The sequence below is a fragment of the Perca flavescens genome, chromosome 13, assembly GCF_004354835.1.
Source record: "Perca flavescens isolate YP-PL-M2 chromosome 13, PFLA_1.0, whole genome shotgun sequence".
Classification (NCBI taxonomy): domain Eukaryota; kingdom Metazoa; phylum Chordata; class Actinopteri; order Perciformes; family Percidae; genus Perca; species Perca flavescens.
The window spans coordinates 9,765,349-9,784,267 of record NC_041343.1 but is presented as its reverse complement, the minus strand read 5'-3'; the positions used below and the strand labels follow the sequence as shown (position 1 = coordinate 9,784,267).

The 18,919-nt window shown below is 42.5% G+C and overlaps 1 protein-coding gene and 1 non-coding gene across 5 annotated transcripts in view; both read left to right on the top strand.

Moving 5' to 3' along the window:
• Positions 1–18,919, top strand: part of abr (ABR activator of RhoGEF and GTPase) — a 139,746-nt gene that overhangs the window by 120,147 nt on the left and 680 nt on the right. For 3 of the 4 annotated variants that reach the window (XM_028596339.1, XM_028596340.1, XM_028596341.1), the window contains 6 exons: positions 15,138–15,197; positions 15,516–15,625; positions 15,755–15,894; positions 16,575–16,709; positions 16,867–16,972; positions 17,142–17,295. In XM_028596339.1, the coding sequence (XP_028452140.1) occupies positions 15,138–15,197; positions 15,516–15,625; positions 15,755–15,894; positions 16,575–16,709; positions 16,867–16,972; positions 17,142–17,295 (705 nt within the window). Of the gene's footprint in view, positions 1–6,201; positions 6,710–15,137; positions 15,198–15,515; positions 15,626–15,754; positions 15,895–16,574; positions 16,710–16,866; positions 16,973–17,141; positions 17,296–18,919 lie in introns of those variants that run through there. The other variant, XM_028596342.1, reaches the window with a different exon arrangement.
• Positions 12,008–12,080, top strand: trnav-aac (transfer RNA valine (anticodon AAC)). The gene has a single exon. It is a non-coding gene; the product is annotated as a tRNA-Val (tRNA).

The following is an 18,919-nucleotide window of genomic DNA, read 5'->3' as shown; positions in this document are numbered from 1 at the left end:
GTGCTTAATAAGTGATGGAGCGGTTAATCTGAGGAAGATGCCCCCCAACGGCTCACATGAAAGAGAAGTAGGAATAATCTGTGGAGCACCCTAAAGGCTGTGATTTCCCACCCTGCCAAACCCCCTCCCGCCTCTGCACTCCCATTTTAGCACTCCCACTGTAACACACACACACACACACACACACACACACACACACACACACACACCTCCTTTTTCACCCTATTTCGCCTTCCTCTTTCCTAAGCTCCACTGAAGGCAGCAGGAAAGATCAAAGAGGTGGAGTGGGTCATCCAGTAAACATACTTATGGAGACCATTCGAATCAAATCGGATTGAATTATCCGCTCTCACCACCACAGCTTGCGGCTATCGATGTCACCCAGCCACGTCAGCCAGACGCAGGCCTCAGAGAGACGAACATGATAAAAACACAGCACTTTGTCATTTTTGATCAGTAACTCAAATAAGCCGTAGATCGTTCCAAATGATCACCTTTGTCCCTGTAGCTGCTTCACAGGTATTTACGGTAAGAATGTTACAATATGAATGTACACACAGACTTTCAGAGTGAGAGGTGTAGCATGAGTTGGGACTGCAGTTCAAACCCCACATGAACAGAAGGGTACTGTAAAAAAACAACACCACCCTGTGTGTTCCCCATAACGGTCAAAATACAGAGTAGCCATTAACAGTAACTGTAGTTTGGTGGCAACTATACTGGCTGGGCCTCCTTAAATGCAACAAAATTTTTTTTTAAAATATAAAATATAGCCTGGACCTTACAAAAACTTAAAATATATAACAATACACTCAGAAATGCTCTTTGGAGTTTAAAGCAGTTTATGCCAGCTATGTAAACGCACTGCACAGCTTTCTATTGGAAAATCTGGAGTTGTAGTTCACAAGATCTTGTTAACGTCAAACATTAAAACTTTAACTCATGATGGAATTTCTGGCTAAATTGCTTATGACATGAAAAAAACAAAACCATTGTGGACTACTTAGTGTCACACACAAGCTTCATTTCCTACAAAGGGAGACAACAGTGAAGGTTAACTACAAAACATTTACAGGCAGATGTTTGAGCAGCTATACAATGTTCCATACAGTCACTGGGGCTTGTTACATGACAAACAAGACTGACTGCAGTGTCTGGACCCTCCCATGTTCATCAGCCAGGCATAGATTCTGAGAGCTTCTCCATATTCATGTTAGAGCGCCGTAGCCGTTAGATTGATCATTCATTTATCTCTGGCTTTTGGAGGTCTCTGTAATTGGCAGAGCAGTGCTGAAGCCTGCAGGAATGAAGGCCGGAGAATCGCAGAATCATCAGAATCACGGTGCTTGTCAGTTAGCGGCCGCAGTCCCAGGTGGAGTTTGGAGTGGAAACCAGGCCCTAGTTCAACACTCCCTTCCCCCCCCTCTTGTCTGGTCATATGGAGCGGCTTTACGAGGGGCTGTGTCACCCAGCACATCTATAATTAAGAGCCAGGATTGGTCCTGATGTCAGAGCATAGGCACTCAGGGCTGAACCATCTGCTCTCTCACCTTTTTTTAATGTTATAATCAAATGATTTTATCTGAAGTGAAAATCAACTAAATTTTTTTTTAGGGGTGGGGGGAAAAAATCGATACAGTATAGTATCGCAATATTTTTTGTGGCAATACTGTATTGATACACAGACGCCAAGTATCGATCCTTTATGATATATGTGTTGGTCAGTCTGTCTGCTTGACAATCCCATTTTTCAGCAATAAAAGTGAAGTGAGATGAACAAACAGAGAAAAGTATCTTTTTTGATAAAACAGATGTTGACAACATTTTCCTTTTGGGGACATCATTTGAAATTGGGAAAAAGTTGGAAAAAGGAAGAAAAAAAAAGGAAGTTGGAAAAAAGGTAATTCACTGCAATATATTGCAGAATATTGCAATATGTTTAAAATCGCAATAATATAAGTATAAGTATCGTGATGATATCGTATTGTGAGGCCTCTGGTGATTCCCACCCCCTTGTTTTTTTACAAGTCTATTTTTCTGACCAACAACACAATAGTGATTGAATTCCCTGAAACGTTTTACAATTTCATAAATATTGCCAATATTTTTCTTCTGTTAAAATAGAAGAAAAATTAAAGAAGAATTGGATAATTGGTATGACCCACAGTGTCGAAGGACATAAAAGAAATAGTATAGTAATAGCGTTCAAACCTATCACCCAACCTGGCACCAAAAAAACATCTCAAGGATTACCACTTTTACTAATTACTCTTTTTTTTCTTTCATGTTGGCTTCCAATTTCCACAAGAACTCTTAATCTCATCATCCTGTTGGACTCCACATCTTTCCTTTCCTTCTTTTTTTTTATCATCCCTATGTCTCCCAAGCTCAAGGCCCCAAACAGTTCATCCTGCAGTAGATTTGTATCTATGCGGGGGATTTCTTGATAAAGAAGGGCCCATTGTTCCGATCTTCTTACGCAATGCAAAACCCATCCATCTAACTAAACCAGAGAGCTGAAATAGTTTGCCTCCATCAACATTCAGATCAATATTATCCTGGCGCATCGCTATCCTGTTATTATTTTGCACTTAAATGTAACGTATGGAGTAAATTTGGGTTTTGGCAAACAGTGTGCAGCCAGTGTAGAACTGCTGGGACTTAATGTGCGCTGCAGTTAGCTTCTGGGTTAACATGTCTGCATGTACAGTATGTAGGCATGTTTTTAACGCTGTAAATAGTGCATGAGCTACCACTAGACTATATCCCATGCTAGAGTGGAGCACGGGGATATATGAATGTACAGTATGTGTTTGTGTTCCTGCAGCTGTGGGAGTGCATACGTTCACGTGTGTTCACTCCATGATTTTGATGTGTTGTGAAGTGTTGGACCTCTGTTTGACCCGGTAGTATAGACACCTGAACGCTGCTGCTGCTGCAACTCTAAAGAGATTAACTGTGCTCTGTGGGTGAATCAAAACGTCTTACCTGGTTGCGCAAAATGATCAATCACATGATTGTGGATTTAAAAAAAAAATCAGAGGAGTATGCATAAAGGAAAACAAAGAAGAAAGTGGAGACGGTAACATGGCACTCTCCTGGAATGTGAGGAAAAGAAGGTTTGCTGATGACCTTTTGTAGTGGGGGTGGGGGGTTACACTGCTGTCAGTATCTTTTGACTTTTAATCTTTCTTGACAGTTAAAGCCAACAACCAGAAAACCTGCATGCATGTTCACAGCAATGTTAGAATCAGGGGTACACATGACTGGAGGAAACGATTGCATGATGTGAACTGTAGGATCCAGCGTTATCGGAACCTCACTCATACTAGGAGATACTGTACATACTCATACTGCCTTTAATTTTACCCATTCTTTTTTCACTGCGTCTTTTGTGACTAAATTGCTGCAATACCCTTTTAAGGCATTGTGGCTTTCATGTCTTTCACTCTGGAGCTCCCAGTTTTGGACACCGAGAATAGAGTGATTAAGATTTATTTTTTTTGTTCTGCTTATCGTTGTCTCTTTGATACATGTGGTAGCAGAATTGTCTTTATACATAATGTTTTAAACACATAGGCTATGTAACGGTTGACATATACACAGTTAAAATATACCCATCTATTTCTGTTTTCCCCTTCTCTCTCATCTTACCCAAAAATATCCCCTTGGGTTCTTTTTCCCTCCCATTTCCAAAACATGGTTTTCCCAGACATTCTTTCCAAGTTGTGACGCATGGAGTGTGTATACATCTCATAGTTATGATCCCTAGAAGTTAAAAAAAACTCTGTGGCGAGGGTTGGCTGTGGTCTCTTCCATACTAACTCCTCCTACGTTGTCGGTCACAAAGTCGGGTCATGCTCACCCTTCCTATCTGTTGTTGGTGTTATCTTCACCACAGAACACCTACGTACATGTACTTACACCATGATGTCATACTCTCTGTGGCTATCTGAGGCGCCTCGTGATAACACAATAACCTTGTTTCCATCAACGTATTTTTATTCACATTTTGAAGTATCGCATTCGAAAATGTTGATGGTGGAGCGGCCTCTGGCTCGCCCAGTGAGAGTGTTCGCCCCATGATGGCTGGGTCCTGCAGCGGTGCGGGTTCGGGTCTAGCCTGCTGCCCTTTGCTGCGTGTCATCCCCCATCTCTCTCCCCCTTTCCTGTCTATCCGCTGTCACTCTATAATAAAGCCCCAACAAAAATAATCTTTAAAAAAGAAAATGTTGATGGAAACGGCAAAATTCGAAAACATTTTAAATTAGCAAAAAAGTTTTTACGCTCGCTTGAGATGGTTTTTGCCTTTTTCGAAAAAGAGTTAATGCGCAAAATGGGAGATGGAAACGGCTTTGCCGAATAAGTTGTAACCTTGCGAACATGTAACTCACATGGATATAGTCCCGGTATCCATTGGATGGGGGAAGGTTCGGGATATAGGCACAAGGTGTGTAGTGGCACTATTGCCTGTGTCTCAGCCACGTTGGGTAAATTGACGAATTGGTTCAACAGCTTGAATCGTATGGCCCTGCACAGCGGTGAACGGTTCTCTCGCTGACACCAAATGTCTCTGCCACGACCCTGGATTCTTGTACAACTTGTACAATGCTGCCTCTCTCCATTTAGCCAAAGAACTTAGCTTCTAAATTCTTTGATGTAGCACGCCGGTTTGCAATCTACAACCATGCGTAACGTCAACTTGTGATGTGACTTTGCGTAGTCTAGTTTATTTGATGTAAACCCGTTGATGGAAACGCTTCTAATTCACATTTTCTTATTTGCGACATTTTAAAGTTCGCTAATAATTCGCTTGGCAATCAGATGGAAACAAGGGTATGGACACTGGTTTGTTGAGGTATGTTCAGAGCCTACATGGACTTAAACATTACCGCTGAATATATTCTTTTACATTTCTTTCTGCAAATAACTGCTGTTTTAGAGGGAACAGACAAATCATTAAATGCTCATCTAGAATATCAATAATCAATATCTTTAGTCATGTTAGTATTGAAAATGTTTCCTTGGTCATTACTACTTTTGATTAAATCAATAGTTGAGGTTGACACCCCTAGCAGAGAAGGATATTTTGCAGAAAATCTGTTTATTTTGGATGTTTATGCATCCCTCATGCCGTCCTAGTAAACACAGCTGTGTCCCACCATTTCAGTGGACCAAGGGGATTGTGTAACATGCTTCTTATCTGAATCCCTTTTATGAATCACTGTACAATCAGCAAGCATCTGTCTACCTACCAGTAGACACCGACTTGCCATTCAGCCCAGCAGACAGTCTTTTGTGGTGGTTTGGGGGTTTTAAAATGCAGCCTGGTGTCTGTAACCTTTCCCCAGCAGAGTATGTATTTTTTCCCCTTTAATTCAAATAGGATGGGACGCAGCGGATGGAGATGGAGTTTGACAGGCATACACACATTCCCCTGCCCCTATCGATCCATTATACAGAGGAATATGCTTTTTAAGAGCAGCCAGCTTCAGCTGTCCTGTTGAATAAAGATGGTGATTCGCTCTGCGTGTCTCCCAGGATGTGCGCGCGAGCGTGCATGCGGAAATCAGAGAAACTGTAGGAGCGTGGTGAGAAGTCATCTGCACAAAAAGGCACAGTAACAAGCACTCAGACAGAGAGGAGGAGGAAGTTGATGAAAAGAGGAGGAAAAAAATGGGGCTCTGACATCTGACAATGTACAAGCTTTAGACGCCTTTCTAGTGAGATGATGTTCTCCACTGTGTCAGACATTTTATCCACAAATATTTAGTATTCATTACCTGGTCACTGTAAAGTTTCACCTCTTTCTCTTCATTACATTCCTCTCTTCAACTTCCTGAGTGTGCTGACCAGCTCTGGGAGAGGTTGACAAGGGGTCAAAGCACTGAACAAAACATAGTGCAGCATTTAGCAGTCACTCCCTCCCTCCCTCCCTCCCTCGTTCTCTCCTTCACTCTCCCTCTCTTTCCTCTGCTTCTCGTTTCTCATTGAATGTTTATTGCTCCCTCCCCCGGTCTTTGGAGGTGTGTCCATCAGCATCTGGAGAAGCAAGGCCGCTCAGTGACAACAGGAGCTCATTCACTCCCCCCATCTACCTCCCTCCCTCTCTCTCTCTCTCTCTCTCTCTCTCTCTCTCTCTCTCTCTCTCTCTCTCTCTCTCTCTGCCTCGCTCTAGCGCTCTGTATCTGTGTTTGCCGTTGTGGAAGTCAGATTGCACAGCGAGTTGTTGGCAGCTGACTGTGGAATGAGCTCGCAGAGGAATTATTATCAGGCTTATCAAGGAGACCATGGCAGCATCTTGTTCTCCTCCCAGTCATCACACTTTATCCTTTTTTGAAGTGAATATCTAAGCATCAGCTTTTTCTTTTTGTGCTGGTGAGTTCCCGGAGCAGTTCTCCAGCACCTGGTCCGGTGATCGGCAGAGAGGTTACACACGGATCCATCCTCCCCTTCTCCTTGTTGTAAGCGGCACACTCCCTCCACCTGTGTTTTGGTGGAAGAGACATTCAAAGGCTTTGGGATGACGGAGATTCTAGTGTCGGATGTAAACTTGAACTCAGTGTGCGAGCGTTTGGAGCAGCACTGCTGCGTGGACCAGAACCTGCACAATCTGTCCAGCCAGCCACAGACCCCTGTGCTCAAGAGGCACACCAACACCGGGGCCAGGCTATGGGGCAGAGTCCGCAGCAAGCTGCTCAGACAAAAGGTCTCCCGCTGACATATGCACGCACGCACACACACACACACACACACACACACACACACACACGATTAATACACGTATACTACACACAGGGTCTCGGCAGGATGGATCAGGCTTCCTTTAGACATCCGAAACAAATGGCCTTGCAGACAAGTTCTGAATCTATCATATCTCAATCATGGTGATATTCTGTCTCAGAAAGGAATATTACAATATTTACCATTTCAGAAAAAAAGTCACATACACACACAAGCTGTGATTCCTGTCTTTTATCCTTTGCTCTCACCTATTTATCACTGTGTCACTTCCATCTGTTTGCTCTGGCTCTCTTTTATGCTCAGTATATCCCTCTCCATGTGCGTGCGCTCTCTCCCTGGGTGGCTTTCTTTCAGCACACAGTTGACTATTGTTCTTAACTGACTGCAGCAGAGGCAGTGATGTAGCGCCGAATTTAACGGGGGCTAAACTGTGACCTGCTGTAACACCAACCACAGCTAACACGAAAATAACATTATTTAAAAATGCCCTAATTTCTGATTTTTTCCGCCTTAAATTACCTTTTTCTATAATAGCTTGCATCTATTTGATGCTACTTACTGTAACACAAATTGTAAATATTTGTTACTAAGCCTTTTATCTGCTTTGAAAAGTGGTTAGTATGCCACAAGCAAGTGTTTCATGATAATAACGTTTTGATGAATAGCACAGATAGGAATGCTTATTACCTACCTGGATACTGGACTGTACAATGTAATTACTAAGAGGTGAAAAGCACCATCACTTCAGAACCCACTGCTATAAGGGATGAGTCTGTTTAACATGAAATCACAATTTTCCTCACTATTGTCTCATTCCTCCTGTATTTCACCCCTTCTGCATCCGAAAATCTCTGTTATTCCTCATATAAAGCTACTAATGATGGTACATGGTATTTCCAACTAAATTGTATTGGTTATGAGTTTCAGTATCAGTTTAGCTCCCCCTGCTGTTCATTTTAAGAATTGTCCCCCTCTGGCTGAGCTGATCTGATGCCCCTTTGACATTTCAAGCACAGATTCCACTAATTAACTGTCACATTATCCCAAATAACCATAGAAACATGTGTCTAGCTTATTTGCATCAGTTTTTTTTTAATACAATTAGCATTGCAAGGGTAAGGTTTGATTAAACTTTGACAATTATTAAGTGTGTAGCCAATTATCATCAGTTTCTCCACAATGTTTTGATACTCGTGAACTATTGGCATTTCATTGTGTTTATATATGAACTTTTAATTTTTGAGCTTCATATAGAAAGAGCATTTGTCACTTGGTCAAAGCATTCAGGTACTTAGTGAACCTTGTGTTAAGGGATCTGTTACCTAAAGATGGGTCTGATATGGCATGGCATAGTCTAAATGCAGGTTCTAGACTGTAACTTATTCGTGGGAGCAGACAAAGGGCTTTTTTGTTGCTCCAGAATGCTTTTTTGTATGTAAAAGATAAAAGAAGAAGCACGTGTTCTGGTTATTTGCATAGCTCTGCACATGCAGCTAAAACCTGACTCGTTTTTTTATTTAAATTTTTTATTTCACTGTGTTTGCACATTTATTCAGCAGTCCTCCTCATCTAGATCATGAGTGCATCGGCAGTATTTTAAGCTGCAATTTGTGTGCGTGATAAACCGATTCAGGACAAAGAATCCAAGTTGAGGGTTGGCTTGACCTTTGCTTCAGTGCTTTCCATTATTTAACAGAGGCCTGAGGAAGGCTGACCACTGGTTGTACTGAGCGGGATCAAACAGGGATTACATATATAAGCCCAGACTTTACTGCATCGACCTGCACGCCCTGTATTGATCATTCTTCTCCTCTCTGTCCCATGTCTCCATGTCAGGCGGTTTCTGCATTTCATTGCTGTCCACATTTGTCAACTTTGCAGTTAGAGGCACGTAATACTGGCCCCCAGCTCTCACCCTGCGCAAAAATCTCTGTTCCCCAAACTGCTCTGTGAAGTCCCATTCATCCTTTCATTCATTTTCAGTGAGGCTTTGAACGGCACGTTTTATGAGTTAACTTCTGTTTTTATATAGCTTTTTTTAATTGGTCGAAAGCTGCTTCCAAAATTTGTCTTTAAATTGTCAAAACAATATTGAATTAAACATTCAATAACTTTCAGTGTTTTCAAATAATTATTGAAGGGGGCAGGGACAGCAGACTTTAGGGCATATTTTTTTTTCTGTTTGTGTTCATCTGTGGCATGCATGGTGTTATTTACAGTGTGCGGAGAGGAATGTTTCTGTTAAAGGGTACGGGAGCACACTGGGGAATTATCCTAACTCCTTCAGCCTAAAGCGGCATCTAATTAAGACACAGTGTGATGAGATGGGGGGGCTGGCTGGGAACACTAATTAGACCAGAACTAGACATAATGTATCATACTGTACGTGTCCCAGCAAAAGAACAAACGTTGACGATGATTAAGCCGTTACTCGGTTGTAGTCTGGGTTTTTGGCTGTGTAATTAACATCCTGTTCTTTTGGCTGATGACCTGTTTACCGGGCAGGTGTGGTTTTCGTTTCTTTGTGGAGTTACACAGCCAGCATAGTGGGAAGAACAAAGGAGCTGTCGTGCCGGCTTAGCCATGGGATAGCATCAGATCCATCCATTATCATCCACCCTCTTGCCCCCGCTGCATTTTAGCCCACCTACGAAATTATGCTCTTTCATTTGAGTATGTTGATTAGTGCAGATGAGATATTAAGGTTTCATCCCTCCTGCATGCTTAAAATGCCAGCCAGTCCCCTAATGGCCTTTTATGTAGGCCGCATAAATCTCCATCTGTCCCCACCGGGGGGCATAGCCCTTTATTGGCCCCAATCCATACCCCGTGCACAGGATCTGCAATTGGTTAATGAGCTCCAGGAGGGGAGCGGCAGGTCAGTAAAGCATTCTCAGGTTGATACCCACAATGACCCCCTCGTGGATAAGTCCAGCCTCATCGCTTCTGGCTGTATGCAGGGTGGCTTTAATTTCAGCAGGGTGACAACAAGCCATTAATCATCGAATTAGGTGGTGAGAGTTAGGAGATGTGGGCTTCTGGCACGGTCATCACATGCCTTAACAGTGGTCTGGGCTTAGGTAATGACGGAAAAGGTGTTAGGGCAAACAGATCTGCAAAGAGGATGACTCTGGTTTACCACATGAATTCAGGGAATTTAATACATTTATCTGAAATAATCAAAGGCAACCAGTTTTGCTGGTTTGTTTCAGAAGATGTTGGTTTTCAGCAGTTTTCTAAAAGTTTTCTTCTCAGCTAAAATTTACCAAATCAGGACGAAGTTGCATTTTTTAGGTCAAAACTCTCTCTTTTTGAAAAAAGTTTCTGAATGTTACATCAGAACTGAAGTAAGACCCCCCCCTTGATCATCATACTGGCACCTGCTTCAAGACTGACACATCATACTCCCTCAGTTGACGACTCCACTGAGCACACATTTAAAGAGATGATCTAATGGCTTACAAATGGTACATGCTGTGTGGTAAAGATCACAAATAACCTGAATAGTGAGGTAATGAGCTAGTAACTACAGTACGTAATGTCCTCATGAGGCCAACGAGTGAAAAACATGGATCGGTCTAAAACAAACATGAGAAGGTTCATCAGAGGACAAAAATGTGACTTAGATCCCAGTCCCTTGATAGCATATGTGAGTTTTGTCACTGCTGCACTAGATGAAATCAGAAATTTGCTGGTTATGTTGTATTGTATATTATATTGTACGACAGTGGAACAAAGCAGTGTTTGCATCTGTGACTGTGAAGGCCTGAAAAGGAAGCTGACAGTAATTAGTTAGTATTAGTCCAGGCAAGCTGAACATCGCACAAAATAGCAACGACATGAAGAGGAAATTATGTGAGAAACGCACTATTGAATGAATAAAGCGCTTGTGTTTAACTCAAATTCAGAGCATTAAAGGGATATTTCACTCTTTCTCCGCTTGTACGTGTAGGATAGCTCATGTTTCTGTATGCAGGCTGCAGGCAGGGTTGTGTTGCATAAGTGTAGTACGCATCTGTGTGTTGCTGTTTACAATCCTTATTATAAAATCACACACTGCCTGCAGAGATGCAAGAATACTCTGCAAATCACAGCCCTATGCCAGCTGAAAACCCTCGCCGATTGGCTCAAACAAGGAAGTGAGGGTACGAAGGCAACATGGCAACCGAGTCAAAGACCTCACATGGCCATGGTGACATCAGCAGCTGTTGAGTAAAGAGACTCGCTATCACTGATGCACATATAAACAATATGTGGTCCATTTGTCTAAAAATAGTCACGCTGCTTGTACTCTGAAGCAAATATACTGCAGCGTGATGTGTTAGTTGGTGGTGGGGGGGCTCAATCAGTGCACAAACTCTTCTGTAATCCTGCTAACAACCAAGGAGCCGTGCCGTTTGAGCTACGTTCTAATTAAAGGACTAATAAAAAGCTTTCTGCGGCTGAATGAATATTTAATCAGCCAGAGAGCGGCAATCGAAAACTGTGATGAAACACAAAGAACAAATTAGACAGAAATTCATTAATTTAGCATATCAAAAGATCAAGTTGCATTTTGAATATTGTCGCCATGCATGCATTAACTCTTCAGCACAGCCACAATGGGCTAATTAAGTGTGTTGGGATTTTTTTTATTAAGGGCTTTAAACATAATTTCAGTAACTGACTTGTTTGCACAATTTGCTGTTTCCGAACACACTTACTTAGGTTTGTTTGTCTTAGATCTACGTACATATTCAGCGCTAGTTTTTAAAAGAAATATATATTCATACGCGTGCAGGACAAACAAGCATCCAAATCAGACACTTAACTGTCTGCAACCCGGTGATTAAATCTGGGTAACTAGGTAAAATATGATATGGAAAAGTCTGTTCAGACAGACCTGCCCCCACTTCCTAAAGGAAACACTGCAATAAGGAAAGGGAAAAAGCATCATATGAGCACTTTTACATATTACAGGGGTGTATTTTTGTATTTTTACTTGCTTGTCAGTAAAGAATGCTTTTGTGTCTAATATTCTGATGGCTGGATGGATCATACCCATGAGGGTCTCCTGTGCCAAACATGTTCATAAAGGAGCTTATGGATATATATTATTCTCCTGCTGTAGAGCTGTATGTGCTAAACCTCTGACTGTCCCGCTGCGTCAGTCTGCTGTTGCTGTCAGTCAGTCTCCTACAGGCTGTAGGAGTGTGGCTCACACATCACAGGCAGGGCAGAATTATGTTTGAAGAGTGGGGGGGGTGGGGGTGTGAGCTAGCCAGTTCCCGTAGTGTAGGGGTTATCACGTTCGCCTAACACGCGAAAGGTCCTCAGTTCGAAACTGGGCGGGAACAGCATTTTTTTTTTATCTCGAGAAAGCTGGTGGTGTATTTTTTATTTCATCAAATCAAGAAACAGATGTTGCTGTTGGTTGTGTGAGAACAAAGTTCTGCTTTGTTATATGTCGTGTTATTAGAATAAGCAATGCATTCAGCCTTTTTTTAACAGATATTTTAATGTCTTATCTCTTTTTTGCCACATGTTTACGGGGGAACTCCATGCCAGCTCTTTAGTTTTGGTTATCAAATTTTCAGAAACTCTTTCAAACGATTGACAAACGTATTTTGACCCAAAAGGCTGTATCCCCACATATCGCTCAGTGAGTCATTATAAAGACCACTGAACCAACTTCCTGTTCTCCTGTACTGCCTATGAGAAAGACAGACCACGTAGCAGCTTAAGAGCATGACTTATCTTATCTGCTTTGTTATGTCCCTGTAGATCAGTCGGGGCAGAGTACAGGCTGTATGTACATCCTGGCTCACGGCTGTCTTCTTTTGAAGTTTAGACTCGTGGTCATGATATATTCTGTTCTGCTTGACTGTGTGTGTGTTTGAGAGAAAGTAAATGGGCAGCACGGTAACCAGCTGAGCCCCAAACCTGGTGCACACTCCGCAACATACAGTATGAGCTGCTTAGAGAATAATGACTTCCTACACGAGCGACATGCTGGTTGAATTACTCTGTTACTCTGTCCTCCAAAACACACACACACTCGCATATTTATTGCATTCTATATAAGGAAAGCACTTCAAGTGTGTGCCCCAAGCGGAAGGCGTACAAATCAGTTGTGTACAACGGTCCACTAGATTTGAAGTGGTCCTGTGCTTTGCTCCAGCCTGCAGTCCGTTCTGGCCTCTCAGTCATATATCCTTGGTAGTTTTCACGGTCCTACAAAGAGAGCTTTGCCACTGGAGTGATGTGATTCTAATCGGAGCCATATTAGCCTTGGGATGTCTCTTAAAAACCACGAGACAATTTCTGACTTTTATCTTTTGCTTGACATTTGCATGAATGCACACACATACTGTATAGTAGTTGCTCATGTGTTAGAAATCCCCTTCAATCATTCATAATTCATATGATAGGAAATCAATGCCATTGCACGTTTAACTTTTCGGAGCAAGATGAAAGGGGACTAAAGCTATCCTGGTTTGCTTTCTGTGGGTCCTTAAAAGGTCTGAAAATGTCTTAAAATACAGCGAATAAGCAGAAGTTAGCTTTATATCTTATTTGCCATAAAAACACCCTTAATTCCCTTGTGTCATTTTCTACTATGTCCATACTGTCCACCTTCACATCATATAACCAGCTTTATTTGGGCACATCGAGGCTGCATTACCGTGTGCTCTGTAACCTGCTGCCCACTTCCTGTCAGCTCCCTGGCTGAGCTGCCACTTGGGATAAACCTTAAATGCTCTCTCCGCTTTGTTTAAACCAGCTAGACAATCACAATTCATTTCCAAGATAGCTGTCTCTTGTCATGCAACACTTCTCCTGACATTTTGTTCCTAAATCTGAGTGTAATATTAAACCAACTTAATTTCCCAGGAAAAGGAAAAAGTATTTTTTTTTAATAAAAATTATATAAAAATTAGCCCAGTTGATGTTATAGTTTCAAAAGGGGTCAATGAGTGTAACCACTGCATGTAGAAGCTCTTCTTTGTTTTTACAACCCTATTAAAGTAAATTTATCTTAATTCAGCTTTCCTTTTTTAAAGAAATTAGCAGACTGTAATAGGAAGGAAATAGGTGGGGGGAACATGAGTCTACTTTAAGGGGTTACAGAAGGTATCAGCAGTTAGTCCTGGATATTTGCCCAGCTCTCGTCTTGGCAGTAGCTGTGTAAAGGCCCAGTTGCAGTGATTACCTGTCTCAGACCCAAACCCTGCTGGGAAAACAGGCTTTAATGATAATAGGAATGCGTGAAACCAAGCCAAATGGCCTTTTTACGAGGTAATCTCACTGAGAACTTTTAATGGCTGCAGCCTAATGCTGACAATAAGAGAAGTGCGCTGCCCCTATGATCACCCAACAATCATAATTTACCTCTAAGTTGAGCACATCACTACGCAGGGGTTGTAATGACATAACTGTGGAGTGCAAACAGCCAATAAAAAAGGCATTAGCTGTTGTGGCCTCACACAGCCACGCACTCCACGAGACTTAAAACAACGACAGGCTGCCATCTATCATGTCTCAGAGGGCATCATGGGACGTGTGATCCAGTGTGCACTGTGCTGTGAAGTAGGTCAGGAGCCCTTGTTGGACCCCCAAGAGAATGCAGAGGGTAAATGTGGGAAGCATACGCGCCATCTTTCTTTCCCAAAGTAGACTTAGTGACTGTGTTGTAGTAACGGCGCAGTGCCAGGGCACAGGCCACAGGCCACAAAGACAGCTTGACTTTGATCTGGTTAGGAAAATGGAGCAGCTGAAAGGTGAACGGTGGACTCAGTGAATATTAATCACAGTTTCAAAGTGCCTTTGTTCACCTTTAAACTCTGTCAGTTGCAGCTTTGCATTTCTTGTTCCAACATTTACACGGTCTTAACTTGTCGTTCATGACATCCCCTCAGTAAGGGTTTCCCAACGCAAGTGTTTACCTTAATTTTTTGTTCGCAGGGAGGTAGGGGCAGCGCTCAGCCAGGTACCGTAGTGTAGGGGTTATCACGTTCGCCTAAAACACGCAAAAGGTCCTCCGTTTCGAGACCGGGCGGGAACAGCATTTTCTCCACCCAAAAACAGGTGGTGCGTTTCATTTATCGAGCAGCAAGTGTTACTGTTCATGTCAAAAAGCTCAAATGACAGGTCTGTCTGGTAATTCCCACCCAGAAGGTAAAAGCTGGATTTCGGTGGCTCGACTCTGGCTTGAAACCAAATTTTTTTTTTGTGGTGAATGTAGAGGCAGTGACTCGTTATTGTTGTTGTCGTGCTATCATCCAGACATGAGACTTTTCCATGGTGACAATTGTCATCTAATGATTTCATTAAGCGGTCTTCTCTTTCTCATGTGCATTATTTGGTCAAAGTCCTATCAGCTGATGTCTTTCTGCCTCTGTTGTGTCTTTCAGCTGGATCCTCAGACAGTGCAGTCCAAGAACTGGCACATGGACGTCATAGAGATGAACGGGGTAAGACAGAAGTGGTTTCAACTCGAGCTTACATTGTTTGGAAAAGGCAATGTAAGTTTTCTTTTTTTTTTTCTCTCTCGACTGGACAGTGTTTTTATTCAACACGCATCCTCCTACATCCTCCTACATTTGAAAATAATTTAGTTGGTAATATAAAGAGATCTCCACTGTATAGCTGTAATGGTTACAATACAATCTAAATGTTTAGCCTGAAGATGTTGGATATTACATTTGAATGTTCATGAGGGTCCCAAAGTTCATTTGTGGCTTCTTAGAGCAATGCAGTATACTTCAGCTGTGTTGTTTGTTCATCATCAGATCAAAGTGGAATTCTCCATGAAATTCACAAGTCGGGACCTCAGCTTAAAGAGAACGCCGTCCAAAAAACAGAGTGGGGTGTTTGGAGTCAAAATAAACGTGGTGACAAAGTAAGTATGATCTATGTATCTTATTGAGGCCAAAATTGGCTGTTATGTGCCTTACAGCTCTACTGCCTTAAAAAAAAAAAAAAAACATGACTTTGCCACTTTTATACACATTCATTGTTGTGTCCACAGGCGCGAGCGCTCCAAGGTGCCTTACATTGTCCGTCAGTGCATTGAGGAAGTGGAGAAGAGGGGGATTGACGAGGTGGGAATCTACAGGATCTCAGGGGTGGCCACTGATATCCAGGCCCTCAAAACAGCATTCGACACCAGTAAGACTCCACTCACTGTCTCTTTCTGTCTGACGCTCTTTTCCCTTCATACTCTTAGAGGGAAGTTACAATGATTTACTGAGAGATTTTGCTGTGAAATGTGTTTCTGGTTTATCTACTGTAATCTGTTGCTACTCTGTAGTGCTGGTAAAAAAAACAACAAAAAAACAATAGTTTGTTCTCCAGTGAAGATGATGGGATGAAAAGAGTGTCCGACAGTGTCTAAGCTGATAGTTTGGTGACCTGCATCTAATAATTTATCCTGTCAAATTACAGAATATCGTGTCAGTCATCAAGAATTTCCCTTCTTTGAAGAAATTGAGTGTGAAGTTCAGTGTGTATATGTAGTAGTTTCCCAGGGTTAATTGAGGCCTTTGCTCGAAGACTCTATAGAGAAAAGATTTGCGGGAACTGACGGTTAGGGTGGCCAGGACAGATGAGGAGCAGCAGCTGTCAAGTGTTGACGTTTTCTGTTGCATTAGAGTCTCTCAGCGTTGGTCACGGCTGCTAGATCCAACAGAGCAGAGCCCGGTATCACCTTTCACTTTTGGGTGTAATATTAAAGCCTCTGTCTCGGTCTGGATGTTCCTTCCTGGAGAAGGCAGCTGTGTTATTGTTGGCCTGTAATACCGTGGTGTGTTCACTTTCTAATGGCTCTTTGTTCCGTGTCTGCCCTGCAGATACCAAAGATATCCTGGTGATGCTGAGCGACATGGACATCAATGCCATCGCAGGAACACTGAAGCTGTACTTCAGGGAGCTGCCGGAGCCTCTGCTCACCGACCGCCTCTACCCCGCCTTCATGGAGGGCATAGGTGCGTACCTTTTAGGACCGGAAGTTTGTGTTTTTTCATCAGTGGGGAGTTCAGTTTGCCCAGCTGGAAGAGATGAGAGCTGAAGATAAAAAAAAATAAAAACAAGCTGTCTTGCCATAATTGGATCTGACATGTTTTTTTTCTCTCTCCCTCACAGCGCTCTCTGACCCGGCAGCCAAGGAAAACTGCATGATGCACCTGCTGCGCTCCCTGCCCGACCCCAACCTCATGACCTTCCTCACTCTGCTGGAGCACCTCAAACGGTACACACACACACACACACACATAATAACCCTCAGACATACACAGAGACACCTGCAGATCACAGTTAGGCTTCCTGTCAGTAGAAGAGTAGCCAACTCTAATGGTATAATCCGAATCATCTTTAATCTATTCTTACTTCTCATCACCTGCTGGTGTTTGTGTTTGCAGGGTGGCTGAGAAGGAGCCTATCAACAAGATGTCCCTCCACAACCTGGCCACCGTGTTTGGCCCCACTCTGCTCAGGCCCTCCGAGTCAGAGATCACCAAGGCACAGCACATCACCTCTGCCTCTGACATCTGGTCGCATGACGTAATGGCACAGGTACCGGCTACACACAGACGCATTCGAATTTTGGTGCAGACTTGGGACAAATAACTGTGGCTATATGTTAGTAGCAATGTTAAGACAAAGTTTTAGTTACAGTAGTTTAATTGTTGAATATAAATGTACAGATTTTTTTTAAAAGTACTCCTAGTATGTTTATACCGATATGAGTCTCTGGATCGCTGTGTCCCTTTGGCTTTCATTAAACTACCTTATTGATCGAGAGTAGGCAGCCCTCTGTGACTGTACACAGTAGATGGTGGACTGGTGTGTACAGATTTCCTCGGTCACTGCGCATGTTTTTCCAGATGAATTTTACTCCCACGTTGCGAAGTGACCCATGTCATTGCGGACTACTCTCTCAGCTGTATTTAGGCTGCAGGCCATCCATTCATCTCTACTGAGAGATGAGTTTCCTGTGCACAAATGTCTTTCCTTGGCAGAATAAACAACATCCACAGTAAATCACCGTAGATGGGAGGCCCCGTCTGTGTTTGTAATGGGGCTTCTTCAAATTCTAAATGTTTATTGCATAAGTATACAAAATGTCAAACACCAAAGAAAGATGCTTCCGCTGCCATATCCTGAATATAATCTAATTTGTGGACATGATGGAGTTTCCCCTCATTTTAATAAAAGAACCCATCTAGCAACAATGAAGAGATTTCTAGACACGTTTTAGAGAATATGATCAAATCCACTGACTTGGGGGGGGGGTTAAGGGAAATTGTGGACCAGTGAAAGGGGGAAACATTAGACTGATTCACCTGTTTTAATAAAACAGATTTTTCCAGACTTACAATTTCCGTCCTACATGTTATATCAGTCAATCAAAAAAAAAAAAAAAAAAAAGTACTTTATTTTACCAGATTAGTCACATTGAGGACAAGAATAAGTATTTTTCATGGGAGCTGTTGCTAAGCAGCAGACACTGAGTCGCACATGATCTGCAGACAAATATCAAGTAGCAACGAACAAAGGCAAAGCACAGCTTCAGAGAAATAACCGAGCGAAGAAAAAGTTCCTACAGAAATGCTGAATTAGGCAGTAGTCCAACATCAAAGCAGTCGGCTCATGAGTCAAACCTGCTTAAATATTCCCTAAAAATGAAATCACGCTTTCCAGTCAAATCCATAATCACCATTTAAAATACACCAAAAGTCAGAGTCTTTAACTTCTGTAGTTTATTTTTATGATCGGGGGTAAAAGCATGGAAAGATATGTATGTCTGATCTGTGGTGGAATTTCCAGAAACACCATTTTGTGGTATGTTAGACAAAGGGAAAGCTTAGACAACATCAGGTTATTCATAGTCACAGGTCAGGGGACGAGAAGATTGGGCCGGTTTCTTTGTTCCAGGACTGTCTCCTTTTTGGAGGTCGGTGGAAAAAGGGTGAAGGCGCCTGCCACACTGTAGCATACCTCCCAGAGAGAGCGAGAGAGAGAGAGAGAGAGATAGGCTTGACTATGAATTTGGGTTCAGCATCTGTGTTTACGGCTTTGTTTACATTGAAGGTTCAGCTAAACTTAACGCCCCTAGCAGGAGTTTAAAGACCCCTTCAGGAAGACGAGAACTGAGAGTTGGGGCGGGACGACACGAAACACATCGGGGTTAAACTGT